Source organism: Syngnathus typhle, linkage group LG13 (genome assembly GCF_033458585.1).
Source record: "Syngnathus typhle isolate RoL2023-S1 ecotype Sweden linkage group LG13, RoL_Styp_1.0, whole genome shotgun sequence".
Lineage (NCBI taxonomy): Eukaryota > Metazoa > Chordata > Actinopteri > Syngnathiformes > Syngnathidae > Syngnathus > Syngnathus typhle.
The window spans coordinates 7,102,642-7,119,542 of NC_083750.1; the positions used below are offsets into that span (position 1 = coordinate 7,102,642).

General features: G+C 43.6%; 3 protein-coding genes across 9 annotated transcripts in view; 2 read left to right on the forward strand and 1 right to left on the reverse strand.

Annotated features, from left to right (window-relative positions):
- The first annotated feature begins 248 nt into the window (after positions 1-248).
- On the forward strand, positions 249-9,116 carry LOC133165140 (epidermal growth factor receptor substrate 15-like 1). 2 transcript variants are annotated; one of them, XM_061294588.1, is made up of 13 exons: positions 255-453; positions 710-751; positions 853-942; positions 1,019-1,066; positions 1,171-1,266; positions 1,529-1,588; positions 1,650-1,775; positions 1,916-1,975; positions 2,050-2,322; positions 3,150-3,307; positions 3,559-3,718; positions 5,138-6,636; positions 9,086-9,116. In XM_061294588.1, the coding sequence occupies exons 1-12, from the start codon at positions 427-429 to the stop codon at positions 5,198-5,200; spliced, it is 1,203 nt and encodes a 400-aa protein (XP_061150572.1). In that variant the 5' UTR covers positions 255-426; the 3' UTR covers positions 5,201-6,636; positions 9,086-9,116. The 2 variants fall into 2 exon arrangements, with proteins under 2 accessions (XP_061150574.1, XP_061150572.1); XM_061294590.1 differs by lacking the exon at positions 1,019-1,066 and having other exon boundaries at positions 249-453.
- Positions 7,111-9,126, reverse strand: LOC133165182 (claudin-1-like). The gene is made up of 4 exons (XM_061294672.1): positions 8,708-9,126; positions 7,975-8,139; positions 7,572-7,656; positions 7,111-7,500 (listed from the first exon to the last, which is right to left on the reverse strand). Exons 1-4 carry the CDS (start codon positions 8,928-8,930, stop codon positions 7,338-7,340), a joined length of 636 nt encoding a protein of 211 aa, XP_061150656.1. The 5' UTR covers positions 8,931-9,126; the 3' UTR covers positions 7,111-7,337.
- Positions 9,127-9,701: 575 nt separating this feature from the next.
- LOC133165083 (epidermal growth factor receptor substrate 15-like 1) overlaps positions 9,702-16,901 on the forward strand; it is an 11,119-nt gene continuing 3,919 nt past the window's right edge. For 3 of the 6 annotated variants that reach the window (XR_009717509.1, XM_061294508.1, XM_061294509.1), the window contains exons 1-20: positions 9,707-9,900; positions 10,157-10,198; positions 10,300-10,389; positions 10,466-10,513; positions 10,618-10,713; positions 10,976-11,035; positions 11,097-11,222; positions 11,363-11,422; positions 11,497-11,769; positions 12,597-12,754; positions 13,006-13,165; positions 13,770-13,852; positions 14,390-14,462; positions 14,555-14,716; positions 14,805-15,002; positions 15,179-15,340; positions 15,414-15,516; positions 15,592-15,716; positions 15,792-15,852; positions 16,883-16,901. The exon at positions 16,883-16,901 is cut by the window's right edge and continues 58 nt beyond it. Coding sequence is in view for 5 of the 6 variants with exons in the window: in XM_061294508.1 (XP_061150492.1) it covers positions 9,874-9,900; positions 10,157-10,198; positions 10,300-10,389; positions 10,466-10,513; positions 10,618-10,713; positions 10,976-11,035; positions 11,097-11,222; positions 11,363-11,422; positions 11,497-11,769; positions 12,597-12,754; positions 13,006-13,165; positions 13,770-13,852; positions 14,390-14,462; positions 14,555-14,716; positions 14,805-15,002; positions 15,179-15,340; positions 15,414-15,516; positions 15,592-15,716; positions 15,792-15,852; positions 16,883-16,901 (2,126 nt within the window). In the remaining variant the exon portion in view is untranslated. Of the gene's footprint in view, positions 9,901-10,156; positions 10,199-10,299; positions 10,390-10,465; positions 10,514-10,617; positions 10,714-10,975; positions 11,036-11,096; positions 11,223-11,362; positions 11,423-11,496; positions 11,770-12,596; positions 12,755-13,005; positions 13,166-13,769; positions 13,853-14,389; positions 14,463-14,554; positions 14,717-14,804; positions 15,003-15,178; positions 15,341-15,413; positions 15,517-15,591; positions 15,717-15,791; positions 15,853-16,882 lie in introns of all 6 variants that reach the window. The other 3 variants (XM_061294506.1, XM_061294510.1, XM_061294507.1) reach the window with 3 other exon arrangements.

Here is a 16,901-nt window from a genome sequence, read left to right on the forward strand (position 1 = left end):
CGGTGGGCCCCGCCGCCGCGCGAGGATTCGATTCCCGGTCAGGGAACTTTACTTTTAGGACTAAAGGACATTTATGTAGCTCCCACGGTCGAAAATGTAACGCCATTTGACCTCAACGGAACCACGGAGAAATATAATTTCTTTACGTGTCATTTCCGCGTGTGCTTTTGTGAACTCCGCCCACTGGTTGACAATATCCAATCGTGTTCAAGCAGAAACTGTTCCACTTGCTAAACGGTGTCCGTTTTACAAAAGTGCAGTCACGTTAAACCGTACAGAAACACGATTTAATGAAATGATAATGTAGAAATAATATAAATTTTTATAAAACCGCCAATGTTACGCAAGTGGGAGCAAGTTTACGGGCCGTTCGTGCCCGCGCACTGAAGGGGTGGGTGGACGCGCGCTCCCGAGACACCAGGAAACATGGCGGCGCTCATGACTCTCAGCCAGGTAATAACTTAACAACCAGCTTCGAAAAAGTCATTTCATCGCGTTTGTCGTCCGCCACCTTGACACCACAACAAGGTCTACACACGCACTGTAATGCGACATGTGTACGTTGCTTTTCTCGTCTAAATCAAGTTGTTAGCTGGTTTTGTCGCTGCGTATAGCCGCTCAACTTCGACGTTCAGAACAGAAACGCCATAGCCGCTGAATGTAATACGCGTAACTCCTTTTTAATCGACTTTCTTGTCCTCCCCTCCAGTTATCGAGTGGCAACCCAGCCTACGAGAGCTACTACAGACAGGTAGGTATTAAACTACCATGACTCTCTTTAAAAAAAATAATTTAAAAAAAGCTCAAAGTTTCTGTGCGTAACAAACTCATCATGAGTTCTTCATTTTGTAGTTGGATCCATTGATCAGTGGCAAGATATCGGCTGGGGATGCAGCTCAGTTCCTGAAAAAGTCGGGGCTGTCAGACATCACACTCGGAAAGGTTTGATATCCTTCATATACTTTAACATACATGTATTTGCAAGCGGTAATAACACACAATAACACATCTCGTTCAGATATGGGATTTGGCTGACTCAGAGCGAAAAGGCTATTTGGACAAGCGGGTAACGCACAGACTTTATGTACTAAATGTGATGTCATTGTGTATGCTGACGTGCGCGCCAGTCACTGGATTGTTCTTGTTCTCCCACCCTTTCTTCTCCTTCAGGGTTTCTTCATCGCCTTGAGACTGGTTGCCTCGGCGCAGTCAGGGCATGACATTAGCATCAGCAACCTCAGCCAAACGGTGCCACCTCCTAAATTTGTGAGTAGCAAAAAGATAAAGATGTCCACTCCTTAGCAATTGTTGTTGTTTTTTGTCAGGGTTTATTCAAGCTTACAGAAATGTTTGTCAGACATTGGCAAACAGTTTCTGTCGTAAAGATATTTTGAACATTTTCAAAACTTGCCTAAATTTGTGGCCAGTGGTTGTACTTAACATTACCTCTCTCCCCCTACCTACCTCCCTCCCGCCCTCCCTTTCTCTCCATAATGTTACTGAACTTGCTGTTATTAATTTCCCTCAGCGAGACACGAGCAGCCCATTATCAAGCACTCCAGCGCCAGACTCGCATTGGGCCATAAGGGTGAGTTTTTAAATTTAACATTCCCCAATACGTGACACTATCATGCTGTTTTGATTTGCAGCCAGACGAAAAAGGGAAATTCGAGGGTATTTTTGAGAGTCTGACCCCCGTTAATGGCCTCCTCTCCGGTGATAAAGTCAAGCCCGTCTTGATCAACTCCAAACTACCTCTGGATCTGTTGGGGAAGGTGATGTTACCTCCTTAAAATGGCGACTTCTAAAATTGAATAGAAAAGCCCTGTTTCCTACTCCCATGTTCCTTGGGGGACACCACATCAGTGACCCCAGGTCTAAAGCAACAAGTTAACCAAGTACTTTTGTCATGCAGATTTGGGATCTGGGCGACGCAGACAAAGATGGCTACTTGGACAAAGAGGAATTCATTGTGGTAACTTCCCCACTGTTCATTGAACACAAAAATGCATATTTCCTATTCTTAACGTTCCTAACATGACCTTTTAGGTCATGCATTTTGTGTACCGAGCCATGGAAAAGGAGCCGGTACCGGCCGTCCTGCCTGCATCCCTCATCCCACCCTCCAAAAGGAAAAAGGTGGCGGGCACGATACCCGGCGCTGTGGCCGTGCTGCCCTCCAGGTCCGCGTCTTTTGCTCTCAAGGACAGCACGAGAAGCATCTCTCCCCTCGCTGGCGCCTCTCCTCTCGCCAGCGCCTCTCCCGTCACCAGGCCAATGGCCAAGCTAACCCCGCTACACTCCTCTAAAACCAGCAAACAGGTACGTCATGTTCTATTTCATGGGCTGTCACTGGCTCACTGGTGTGCTTGTCCACCCATCAGGTGGGAAACCAACCAACCAAAAATACTTTTCAATGCTTCCACAAATATATCAACTCAAGTCATTGTTAATCATTACTTCACACAAACCGTTAATTAGCTTGCATGCATGGGTTTGCGTCACTATCATTTTATTGTCTGGGGGGGGAAAGTACCGGTAAGTGTTATACAAACGAATATATGTATGTGGACTTATTATTTGTGATCAAAATGGCAGCTTGAGTACCAAAATTGACATTTCGCCTATCAGAAGTCTATTCAGTTGCTAATCAAGTGGCTCGACTTGTTCCGCCACATTGTCCTCAGCAGCCACTTACTCTTTTCCTTGTTATTGCTTCAGGACTCTTGCACTCGTGACACTTTGACAAACAGGTTTGGCCAGACCGGCAGATCATGGTTTTTCCACCTCTTTCTTGTTGTCAAATTTCATTTTGCTAAACAATGACTGTCAGTGTTATCTTTAGTTGGGCAAACAAATCAGTAACAGTCATATGGCCTGCATTTTTAATTCCAAATGTAGACAGCAAAGCTGTCAAGTCATGGGTGGAGGAGCTCTGTGTGAGGGTGCTGTTTGGTCAACACGCTTGGTAATTTGGTCAAATTCAGATTTCTGATTTCACGCGATGGCACTTTAGAGACTCAACTATTTGTGTCCAAGTATTTATAAAAGTATATTTTCTGATCCTGTATTTTAATCACTTTTAGGTGACATATGATAATCATCATCGAAATAATAATAATTGTAGTATTTGCTTTGCTGAATTCCAGCCGGAGCAGCCATGGGTGGTGCCGGTGGCTGACAGGGAGCGATACAGCGACATCTTCAAGAAAACCGACACAGATCATGACGGACTTGTCGATGGAACTCAAGTCATCGAGATCTTCATGCACTCCAGCCTCTCCCAGACCATGCTGGCCCAAATCTGGTGAGACCGTGACTCTTTCTGCTCCCTGGTGTGCCCCAAAGAGCAAAAATAAATGAAAGCTCTGATTGCTACTCTCCAACTCTGTAGGTGGCGGGAAATGCTTTTATGCGTTTGACTTGGTAATTGTTAGAATATTAAAATCTTAAAGTTGAAAATGCTCTCTTTTCTCTATTGAGGCCCATTTGTGAAGGAATATGTTGTGAGTGCGCTGTGGTTTCTCTCCGATGACTGATGATGCGTCTCGTGCGCAGGGGCCTGGCCGACACCAAACAGACGGGCAAGCTGAGCCAAGAGCAGTTCTGCCTGGCCATGCATTTGATCCAGCAGAAGATCACCAAAGGCATCGACCCGCCAACCGATCTGACGCCGGACATGATTCCCCCCTCAGAGCGGACGACAAGTACGCCTCCCGTAAGTCTTGATATGAATAACCCTGCATTACTTTTCTCACTGTTTTGTCTTTTGGCCTCTACCTGGTGAAATTGTCCTGCTGTCCTTTTATTTATTTTTTTACTACATTCCCTCCTGTTTGACAGAGCTTTGCTGAGTTTTATTCTGCTGCACTCACTCGTGCTCTCACATAACAAACCTGTTAAGCCGAAGATGACCGGTTGGTAAATTATTTATTTTAGCAAGTCTTGTGGTGCCACTTGAGAGACAATGTGACAGATTCATTGATAAATTACACACTTAACAAAAATAAAAGTTTTTATGTTATCAGATGTCAAATGAGAATCAAAATATGCACGGTTAAATGACCACTATTGTGCAAAGTACTAATACAATCATAAACCATACTGCTGATTTATAATGACCACCGCACATGTACCCACATGCACGATCATGTTACATAAGCGACTGTTCACTAGTTAAATCATTCAACAAAAACAAACTAGCTTCACATGAGGTTCATCTGCAGCATCAGTAAGCTTTCCAGCCCGAATAACATGCTGGCTAGATGAAACTTCGAACTAACCTAACAACAGCACTAAGTTTCCACCAGTGAGTCACCCCGCTCACTCTTTGTTTGATCTTCTGCCCTCTGGGAAGAGGTACAGGAGCACCACCAAACTCTCCAACAGCTTCATACTCCAGGCTGTTAGGATCCTGAACTCTCTCCCCCTTTCTGCGTAGCGTCCTGTATTTTGCGCTATGCTTACTGTCTGCTGTATGCACACTAGCTCAGTTTTGCTCCTCTTATTTATTGTGTTATTTGTTTATTATTTATTCATGACTCATATTTATTATTTATTATTTATTGTCGGCGAAGTTAAAAATGCTGAAATGAATATTTAAATGTTCTAATCGTATTATATTTATTAATAATTTCATATCATACGTAGAATCAAATGATCTGTTTAACTAGAATTGCCGACAATTCTAGCAAAGGTTGCCAAGTTCGTGAGATCGACATTTAAGACAAAAAAGTACTTGTCAAAAATTGTCTTCGGGCATTATTTCAAGAAGCAAAAAAACAAGTATGACATGTTCACGTGGGCCAAAGGATTTTTTTTTTTTTTTTTTTTACTGTTTTGGTGTGCTCCCGTCAAAAATATATTGCTGTCGCATCGTTTCAAAAGGAGAATATTGGGCTGATGTGTTAGTTGTTGACATACAATATGGCTGTATTTGCAGCCAGAATTTCACCTACATATAACCCCAGACTGTCAAAAAATGTCAAATGCCAAACTACCTCATTCTTTCAGTTTTGAGAGATGTTTTTACTTTACAAGACATCATTGATTTTCCTAACATTTCAACATTTGCTGAAGCAAAAACTGTGAGCACACAACTCTGGTATGACCCTGGTTTTTTTTTTCTTTTGGACAGTTCTACTCTCCCAGCAATGCACTTCGGAGTGTGTGGTTCCACGGTTCCAGCAGAAGGAATTAACAGATCGAGTTGATTTGACCTAAGAGATTATGCTTCTTTTGGATCCGTGTCACAACATGACACAGACCACTCACCTCGGTAGTAGTCCGGCTGCAGATATTTTTGGTTCACATGGGGCCGGTTACGTAAGGATCCCAATTCAATTAGGGAGGAAACTCAGCTAACTGCTTTGTATTGTTTTAATCAAAGGTTCTGCCTTGAGAAATTTGTGTCTAACCTAATTTGACCTTAAATTGAAAAATAAAGTAAAGATATGTTCAAATCTAATGCAAGGAAAGTGCTTTAAATTATTTCCCAATAAATTCTCAGTAGCTCAAAACTCAGGTTTTATACTTTCCCATTCCAGCAGTCTTGCTTGTCTTTATTACAGGAAAAGAGCCTTCAGATCCTTTTTTCTTTTTTCTTTTTTTTTTTCGATCAAACATCTTTTACCAAATTAGAGGGACTCTTTCGAAGGCGTAACAAGTTATAAGAATGACGTAGGATTTTCTAAATTCATTTGGTAAATAACATTTACTATGTTCTTCACTTATTAAACTTTGACTTCAATACAATAACTTTTATTAGTCCCACAACGGGGATATTTGCGGTAGTAAAAATGTTGTATAATAGTATTAAATACGTACTTACAAGTAATTTGCAGTAATTTAATAACGGAATAATATGACTTTGTCCTCGTATGAAAAAAAAACCTTTATTCTCGGGTCATCGTGGTTGTTACAGTGTACTGGTTGTAGAATTATAAAGGGGTCCTTAGAAATTTCTCTGGCCCCAAAATGTTTGAGAACTACGTATGACCTACTAAAATCAGTTATTGAAAATGTGTCCTTTGTTGCCCTCTATCGGAAGTTTTAAATCATTATCATTTGGGGGTTGCACTCGAAGTCGATTGACGTCACTTAATATTCAAGTTGATTCAAATTGAGGCAATTGATGACTATCATATTGTCTTTTCTCTATTTTTCTGAGTACTCCCAAATGATTGTGGTGAGTTTCAAAATAAGCAGTACTACGGAGGAGTATCAGAGCTGCAAATAAAATAAAATAAATCATACTATATTTTAAATAGATACTATGAAAATATGATATAGAAATACCCCTTTTCAAACTGCTAAAACAAATCTCCATAATTATTTTAGCAGTCCAATTCAGAAAGTGCAACTCATCCAGATGTATTCAAATTACTAACTGATCAATCAAGGTCTAACCAGATGGGGGCGCTCTCTGCAGCAGACACCATTGGAACTTTTGCAAACTACATTTTGTACTTTCCTCTTTCATTGAAAATGTTTTGTGCTTGTTCGTTTCCGGTACCTTGCGGTGAAAAGAAATCTGAGTTCTGTTTTTGAAATAGAAGCGTGGGATCAGGTTCTTTCTGTCAGATAGTTGAATCTTGAAGTGAACAGGCATGCTTGGACAGGAATGGACGGACTGAGGTATGTATGCTTGTCAGGTGCCCTTCCCATTTTGCTGACTTTCGACCCCAGAGGCTCCACATTACTACAGTAGCAACTAATGCATTTTTCTTAGGTCACAATTGGAATAACATGCAACTCTCGTATGTACTGAAATTGCTGGCTTTTATAATTGGACGTATTCCTGTTCTCTAGTTTCTACACTCAAGGAAACTTTGACTCAGTGTTCTTTGTGTTATTTTTTAATGGCCTGCTGCGTTCACAAATTTACCATTGAGGGTGATAATAAATACAAATATTAATTGACATCTTTGATATCAGTTAATTCTCATGGTTGGATTTGCCGTCCCATACACCAAATAAAAAAATCAGTAAATCCTCATGTTAATTGTGTCTTCTGCCACCTAGCGGAAGAGTATATAATAGTTCTGTCTGTCATTATAAATTGCTGGTATAGATTGACAAAGATATGTGATTTGTCGTAACTACAAATGATCCATAGCAAATATTGCTTTATTGATGTAAACTCATCCAGTTAGTTGTCGCCAGTGTACATGAGAATGATAATAAAAATGATGCTTATGTTCGGGCTGTCCTATTTAAAATAAAAACAAAGGTACCGCAAATGAACAGACTGTGTGACACATATCAATATACATCTTGCACAATAAATCCTACATAACAACCTACAATGGCCCGTTTGTTCTGCTTAGAAAGCCAATCTACACGTAGTCTTTGCCCGAGTTGCTGGCCGGGTTTGTTCGTGGGTAGCGTGAAGCTTTGCCCGAGTCGTTTTTGGAGCAGTTGCAGCACAGGAAGCCTCCCCCGATCATGATGAGGCTTGCAGCTCCCCATCCCACATACAGGGCGCTTCCAAATTCATACCTGCCATGACATCACAAACGTTTAACATCGCAGCAGCATAAAAGCATCATTGTGAATTCCAGTGAGCTCACCTGGAATTGGTCGGTGTGAACGGGTTGTAAAATTCCTGGGCTATTCTGTGGCCGTACCAAGATGTTCCCACCAGAGCAAGCAGACCTTAAAGCAGGAGGCAATAATAATAATGTAAGCTCATTTAAGCTCTGCATTATACCCTCAGAGGTGGCAAAAATAGCCACACTGTATTTTTCAATCATATAACGGACGGGGAATAGCCCATCTCTGAATTTCTTTCTTAAATCTGTTGAATCATTGCTGTAAATGTTGTCTGCTTTACTTCCATCTATCTACGTCTCGTGGTGACTGCTATCCTAATAACAATAACAACGATCCGTGAATGTATTTAACAACTAATAAATGGTGAATTAAAAGTAATCCCCACCCACCACTGAGAAGCATGTGTTTAAAACAAATCACCAGCTATAATCAGGATGATTCCGCTACTTAAAGCCACTTTGTTTTTCTGCTCCGGCTGGTCTGCCAAACACGTGGTGCACTTCATGCCCATCGTTGCCACCAAGAGGGCAATCAAGCAGATAAAGATGGCCGCCAACATCAGTCCTCGTGTGCCCAAAACAATGCCTGGGGGGGGCAAACACACAGTAGCTTGTTTTCGAGGCAACATTTGTTCATTTGCAAAAACAGACTTGAAAGCACTTAATTCTGTCGCTAATGTGATTAGCGAATCATCCAAATATACATTCCACTCCCAGTAAGGCTGATATAGTAAAAACTTTGCCTCTTAAAAAAAACAGTATTGGTTTTTTTTCCAACATCATCCCGTTATCACAGATTTTATCGCAGGGTCGGAAAGATGATGTCATAAGGAAGTTTCTTCCATCTTCAAACCCATATTATTCACTGTGTTCCTCTTCCCCGCCCACCTCTCAGACCTTTTGAAGAGCCAGTGCTTGGTATTTGACTGACATGTCTCTGCATGCATACCCGCTGCACCTTTTTTGTTGCCTCAAGGAAGGTTGGAATGATCTTTGAATCTTTAATTGAACATGTAATCATCCTCAATGGTCATTCCGAATTGAGACAAATTCTAATACTCTGCTCTTTTTAAGGTGGTTTAGTTGACCCATATTTGTGAGAGGAAAATGTAAAGCAAAAAAATACAAATCTAAATAATGCAATGGAACCTCACCTGGTAGTTGGAGAATTGAATCATACACTTTGCACTGAACTTGGCCCGTGCTCTGTGCTGCACATGACTTCCAAAGGCCTTCATAAAGCGCCTGAGCTGTAACAATGTTGTCTCCAGCGTACGATGAAGCCTTCCATTCCACCATGATGGTGGATGCGATGGCGCCAATGAAGCCCAGAAAGGCTAGTGAGAAGCCAAGAAGTTGTATTCCAGAATTGGCCATGTTCAAAATCAAGAGCAAAAATACTAATACAAAAGGGGGAGGAAAAATCAATTCAAATCCAGGATTTCAAAATTCCATGGGAGAAAAACTCAAGTAATGAGACAGATGTTTTGGTGATGTGAGTCTTTCTTTGTAACACTATTTTCTTTCCCTAGGTGTGCATCATAGGGAGTGACCTGGAGAAAAGGGAGGGTCGACCCTCAAAGCTCTACAGTACAGGTAAAAGATGTTTGTACGCCCCCTAGTGGAGATAAACTGTATCCCGCGAGTCCCTGGCTCTCCCACAAATGTAATCTGATTACAAAACACCACGCCCCTCCCATATTAGGCTGAATTTTGAAACCTTAATCAGAATCAGTTTTATTGGTGAAGTTTGTGCATGCCATTTGGACAATTTAGGCACACACGTGACATTTGTTTACACTTCGGTCGGGATTCGAACTCGATCGTCTACCAGACGAGATGCCTCTCGCGAGACAATTGTTTATCGCGATGGTTCGGGCGCTTCCACTATCCGCGGTGGGCCCCGCCGCCGCGCGAGGATTCGATTCCCGGTCAGGGAACTTTACTTTTAGGACTAAAGGACATTTATGTAGCTCCCACGGTCGAAAATGTAACGCCATTTGACCTCAACGGAACCACGGAGAAATATAATTTCTTTACGTGTCATTTCCGCGTGTGCTTTTGTGAACTCCGCCCACTGGTTGACAATATCCAATCGTGTTCAAGCAGAAACTGTTCCACTTGCTAAACGGTGTCCGTTTTACAAAAGTGCAGTCACGTTAAACCGTACAGAAACACGATTTAATGAAATGATAATGTAGAAATAATATAAATTTTTATAAAACCGCCAATGTTACGCAAGTGGGAGCAAGTTTACGGGCCGTTCGTGCCCGCGCACTGAAGGGGTGGGTGGACGCGCGCTCCCGAGACACCAGGAAACATGGCGGCGCTCATGACTCTCAGCCAGGTAATAACTTAACAACCAGCTTCGAAAAAGTCATTTCATCGCGTTTGTCGTCCGCCACCTTGACACCACAACAAGGTCTACACACGCACTGTAATGCGACATGTGTACGTTGCTTTTCTCGTCTAAATCAAGTTGTTAGCTGGTTTTGTCGCTGCGTATAGCCGCTCAACTTCGACGTTCAGAACAGAAACGCCATAGCCGCTGAATGTAATACGCGTAACTCCTTTTTAATCGACTTTCTTGTCCTCCCCTCCAGTTATCGAGTGGCAACCCAGCCTACGAGAGCTACTACAGACAGGTAGGTATTAAACTACCATGACTCTCTTTAAAAAAAATAATTTAAAAAAAGCTCAAAGTTTCTGTGCGTAACAAACTCATCATGAGTTCTTCATTTTGTAGTTGGATCCATTGATCAGTGGCAAGATATCGGCTGGGGATGCAGCTCAGTTCCTGAAAAAGTCGGGGCTGTCAGACATCACACTCGGAAAGGTTTGATATCCTTCATATACTTTAACATACATGTATTTGCAAGCGGTAATAACACACAATAACACATCTCGTTCAGATATGGGATTTGGCTGACTCAGAGCGAAAAGGCTATTTGGACAAGCGGGTAACGCACAGACTTTATGTACTAAATGTGATGTCATTGTGTATGCTGACGTGCGCGCCAGTCACTGGATTGTTCTTGTTCTCCCACCCTTTCTTCTCCTTCAGGGTTTCTTCATCGCCTTGAGACTGGTTGCCTCGGCGCAGTCAGGGCATGACATTAGCATCAGCAACCTCAGCCAAACGGTGCCACCTCCTAAATTTGTGAGTAGCAAAAAGATAAAGATGTCCACTCCTTAGCAATTGTTGTTGTTTTTTGTCAGGGTTTATTCAAGCTTACAGAAATGTTTGTCAGACATTGGCAAACAGTTTCTGTCGTAAAGATATTTTGAACATTTTCAAAACTTGCCTAAATTTGTGGCCAGTGGTTGTACTTAACATTACCTCTCTCCCCCTACCTACCTCCCTCCCGCCCTCCCTTTCTCTCCATAATGTTACTGAACTTGCTGTTATTAATTTCCCTCAGCGAGACACGAGCAGCCCATTATCAAGCACTCCAGCGCCAGACTCGCATTGGGCCATAAGGGTGAGTTTTTAAATTTAACATTCCCCAATACGTGACACTATCATGCTGTTTTGATTTGCAGCCAGACGAAAAAGGGAAATTCGAGGGTATTTTTGAGAGTCTGACCCCCGTTAATGGCCTCCTCTCCGGTGATAAAGTCAAGCCCGTCTTGATCAACTCCAAACTACCTCTGGATCTGTTGGGGAAGGTGATGTTACCTCCTTAAAATGGCGACTTCTAAAATTGAATAGAAAAGCCCTGTTTCCTACTCCCATGTTCCTTGGGGGACACCACATCAGTGACCCCAGGTCTAAAGCAACAAGTTAACCAAGTACTTTTGTCATGCAGATTTGGGATCTGGGCGACGCAGACAAAGATGGCTACTTGGACAAAGAGGAATTCATTGTGGTAACTTCCCCACTGTTCATTGAACACAAAAATGCATATTTCCTATTCTTAACGTTCCTAACATGACCTTTTAGGTCATGCATTTTGTGTACCGAGCCATGGAAAAGGAGCCGGTACCGGCCGTCCTGCCTGCATCCCTCATCCCACCCTCCAAAAGGAAAAAGGTGGCGGGCACGATACCCGGCGCTGTGGCCGTGCTGCCCTCCAGGTCCGCGTCTTTTGCTCTCAAGGACAGCACGAGAAGCATCTCTCCCCTCGCTGGCGCCTCTCCTCTCGCCAGCGCCTCTCCCGTCACCAGGCCAATGGCCAAGCTAACCCCGCTACACTCCTCTAAAACCAGCAAACAGGTACGTCATGTTCTATTTCATGGGCTGTCACTGGCTCACTGGTGTGCTTGTCCACCCATCAGGTGGGAAACCAACCAACCAAAAATACTTTTCAATGCTTCCACAAATATATCAACTCAAGTCATTGTTAATCATTACTTCACACAAACCGTTAATTAGCTTGCATGCATGGGTTTGCGTCACTATCATTTTATTGTCTGGGGGGGGAAAGTACCGGTAAGTGTTATACAAACGAATATATGTATGTGGACTTATTATTTGTGATCAAAATGGCAGCTTGAGTACCAAAATTGACATTTCGCCTATCAGAAGTCTATTCAGTTGCTAATCAAGTGGCTCGACTTGTTCCGCCACATTGTCCTCAGCAGCCACTTACTCTTTTCCTTGTTATTGCTTCAGGACTCTTGCACTCGTGACACTTTGACAAACAGGTTTGGCCAGACCGGCAGATCATGGTTTTTCCACCTCTTTCTTGTTGTCAAATTTCATTTTGCTAAACAATGACTGTCAGTGTTATCTTTAGTTGGGCAAACAAATCAGTAACAGTCATATGGCCTGCATTTTTAATTCCAAATGTAGACAGCAAAGCTGTCAAGTCATGGGTGGAGGAGCTCTGTGTGAGGGTGCTGTTTGGTCAACACGCTTGGTAATTTGGTCAAATTCAGATTTCTGATTTCACGCGATGGCACTTTAGAGACTCAACTATTTGTGTCCAAGTATTTATAAAAGTATATTTTCTGATCCTGTATTTTAATCACTTTTAGGTGACATATGATAATCATCATCGAAATAATAATAATTGTAGTATTTGCTTTGCTGAATTCCAGCCGGAGCAGCCATGGGTGGTGCCGGTGGCTGACAGGGAGCGATACAGCGACATCTTCAAGAAAACCGACACAGATCATGACGGACTTGTCGATGGAACTCAAGTCATCGAGATCTTCATGCACTCCAGCCTCTCCCAGACCATGCTGGCCCAAATCTGGTGAGACCGTGACTCTTTCTGCTCCCTGGTGTGCCCCAAAGAGCAAAAATAAATGAAAGCTCTGATTGCTACTCTCCAACTCTGTAGGTGGCGGGAAATGCTTTTATGCGTTTGACTTGGTAATTGTTAGAATATTAAAATCTTAAAGTTGAAAATGCTCTCTTTTCTCTATTGAGGCCCATTTGTGAAGGAATATGTTGTGAGTGCGCTGTGGTTTCTCTCCGATGACTGATGATGCGTCTCGTGCGCAGGGGCCTGGCCGACACCAAACAGACGGGCAAGCTGAGCCAAGAGCAGTTCTGCCTGGCCATGCATTTGATCCAGCAGAAGATCACCAAAGGCATCGACCCGCCAACCGATCTGACGCCGGACATGATTCCCCCCTCAGAGCGGACGACAAGTACGCCTCCCGTAAGTCTTGATATGAATAACCCTGCATTACTTTTCTCACTGTTTTGTCTTTTGGCCTCTACCTGGTGAAATTGTCCTGCTGTCCTTTTATTTATTTTTTTACTACATTCCCTCCTGTTTGACAGAGCTTTGCTGAGTTTTATTCTGCTGCACTCACTCGTGCTCTCACATAGTGTTTGCTAATCCGCCACTAGAGGGTGCTATTGCTGCGTCCAGATATTCTACACGAGCGTTGTTGTTTACAACGTCTCCACCTCCTTTCTGTCCTTGTTCCTAAGAGTACTCAACCTATTCATACTTGGCTAACAAACAAAAACTTGCACCATGATCCCCATCAAACTTCCTCGAGCTGCATTTGGCATGACATCATAATTCAAAACGGTGCGCTCTTTTGTGTCGTCTCGCCAGACGGCTTTTCATGCATTGTGCGGCTGTTCAGGACGCACAAGATGCATTTCCTTCCTGCCTTTTGTTCTGCTGCACACATAAGCCGAGAGCTCCTTCACTGATCCCGATCCCTAATTCATTACCTGTTTTCTGCCCTCTTCCAACATTTCTTTTTCTCACTTCATTTTGTTTTTCTTGACTTTCCACCTCACCACAGGACTTCACCTCCTTAGCGCCTGTAGAGCTGACGGGCATCAAAGAGCTGGATGACCTCAGTCAGGAAACAAGTCAGCTGCAGAGGTGAGCCCCTCGAAGCGGCTGAGGAGAGATTTGTTTCTCTTCCTTTTGAAGACGAAAAAAAACCCGACGGGATATGAGCTCTGTGAAACGACAACTTGTATTTATTTTTTATTATATCAACATTTGCGAGCCGTGCTGCTGCTGCTGCTATCAGCTGTTTCATAAGCAAGGCGCTGCCAAGCAAAGCAGTGTCCAGCAGCAGTCTTCATTAGAAAGTCAAATCAGCCAATTTTTTTTCAACATACTTTAAATCACATCCAGCTTGTTGCCTAACACAACAGTGCAACACTCTTGCACATGACTTTATATTCGCTGGACACAACTTGCGCAATACAAGAGATGTTTAAAAAATTGCGCTTTTTATAAAGATTGTGATGCTCTGTTTTCAGTTCTTAAGTTAACTTTTTTTTTTTTTAATTAATCATTATTTTGTTAGAGGTGCAACAGTACACAGGCAGCTAGTGGTTTGTTCATCTGCCTTGTGGTCTTTAAAAAAAAAAAACACTATTTGAAATGTCTCACATGGTTCCCTTGTAGAGAGAAGTTAATCCTGGAACATGAACTCAAAGAAAAGGAGGAAACCATCCAAAGGCAAAATCATGCTGTTCAAGTAAGGAGTCCCCCTAAAAAATATGCTTGAGAGATTAAAATGTGTGCCAGAACATGTCTAAATTTACTGTGCAAATATTGTTTGGTATTTAGAACATGCAGCATGACCTGGAGAGGGAGAGCAGCAGTTTGCAGGACATTGAGTCCCAGAAGCACAACGCCCAGAAGCGTCTGGATGAGATGGACCAGCAGCGCTCTAAGCTGGATGGGTTGCTCAACAACGTCAAGCAGAAGTGTCAGGAAGAGTCGCTGACGGTTAGCTTTTTTTCTTCTTCTTCTCTTTCCCTCTAATTTCAATTAAAAAGTAGTCGCACTATAACAAATCCTCTCCGTCCCCTCGCAGATCTCCACCCTGCAAAGTCAAATTCGCTCACAGGAGAGTGACTTCCGGAGCCAGGAGAAAGAGGTCGGCCGCACCAAGACGGAACTGAGCCGCCTGGGGGACGAGGAGGCGCAGCTGGAGCAGAGCCTCCTCACTGGTCGCGTCCAACTGGACAGCATTGTCAAGTCTCTCAAGACCACCCAGGAAGAGATCAGTCAGGTGAGAGTGGACCTCAGACAAAACACATTTAGTACATAGAGGTGAAAATGTTCACTTCAGCTCTCAAGAAGGGTTCTCACGTGTAAAAGAAGAAAGCACAGGCTCAACTCTTTACTACTCCAGCAGCTACGCGGGTACAATAACAACCTTGTATGTTTTTCCTGCGGTGCTTTCAGGCTCGCAGCAAGTTGTTGTTGATCCAGGAGAACCAAAAGGAGTTCACCAAGACCATCGAACAGTACAACAGCGTCCTGCGAGATCTCGCCGGGGGGAACACCACGGCAGACACCGACCACTTGTTTGCCGTAAAGGAGAACGGCGCCTTCGGGAGTGCGGCGGTGGGCATCCTACTGTATATGTATGTCGTTGGGCCATCAAATCTGTATGATTGTTTGTCCCCGCCCCCTTCAGGATGACTCATTCAAATCAAGGCTAGCCATGTTCAACACTGCTAAGGGCGCTCCAGCAGACCCCTTCCAGACGGAGGATCCCTTCAAATCCGACCCCTTCAATGGTCCTTTTGCAGAATGAGAGTAGAGTCAATTGCAAGCTTTTTTGCCACCCTCACAAGCTGTTTGTGTCCTCGTAGATCCTTTCAGGGACAGCGATCCTTTCAATGGAAGCTCGGCCAGCGATCTATTTAGCGGGGCGGGCAGCTCTAATCTGTTTACAGCCTCTGACACCACTGCAGACAAACCCAAGCCGCCAGTCAAGGTGACGTTGGGGAAATTAGCGACACTGCGCCGGCTTTGAGTGCCTTCACTCAACTTTTTGCTTTGTTCTTCTCAGCCCGGCTCCGTCCGCGCACGTCTCGGCTTCTCATCGCACAGCCCGAAAGCGAAGCATTCAGGTACCGGCGTCACACAGAACCATCTAGTGATGCACATTTTGTCTTAACTGTATCCAAGCGTCTCATCAATAGTCCCTGTTAGAGAAGCGACTGGAAACGTTGGACAAGCTCTGCCGAACCATACTGCTTGGTGAAAGCAGTATTTTCTTTCCCCCCCCCCCCCAATACGTAGAAATAATTTTCAAAATTTTTTTCCCAGACGTCTTATTCATGTGAAGGCTCATTGTGCAACACTCCTCTTGGGTGCTATGTCAGAAATATGTTTTTATTCGCCACCGATTCACCGCTCCTGTGATTTGAGACTATTTTTAGATGAGGGGAAGGCTTACTCATTTAACTACGGGAAAACTAAAAATACCCCCTCACTCACCCACCTACCCTGGAAAAACAGGAGCTCGACAGGACACACCGTCACTCCTTGAAGCCCCCCCCCCATCCCCACCTTAACACTTGCTGCACTTCACCTTCTTTATTGAGTGCGGAAGTTGTTTCAAGTCAGCGACGGGGGTAAAAGGGGGACGCTGTGACGCTGACCGGCGCGTTGCCCGCCATCAGACGAACACAGAAGTAACTGTGGACCTGCGTGGGCTTACTGTGCCAAAAAGCAAACACGCGTCTGAATAGGCCCTCTTGTGGTTGCTTATGTACAACAAACATTCATTTACAATGTTTTGTTTTTTCGCTGTGACCATCTGCACTCGCCCCCCCAACCCCGTCCTCTCTTTTTCATTAAGCGCCATACCACAAAGCTTCAAAACAAGCCGGGCACAGTTCTGCTTCAACAGTGCTCCAACTGACGCCTTTAATTAGCTAATCAGATGCATACGTCAGGTTAAACAGAACCCCCCCCTCTGCTTTTTAAGATTTGGGCAAATGTCATGGAACGTTTAGCAGCTATGGCTCTCTAAAAATAGCACACGGTTCCTCAGTGGAATAAAGTGTAATTTTAAAGCATGTGGTCTGTAAGTGAATTTTGTTGCAACTTGGGAGATTTTTTTTCCACAAGTGTCTCACTATGCTCTTTTTGCAGAGTCGGTCCGGATGCCGAA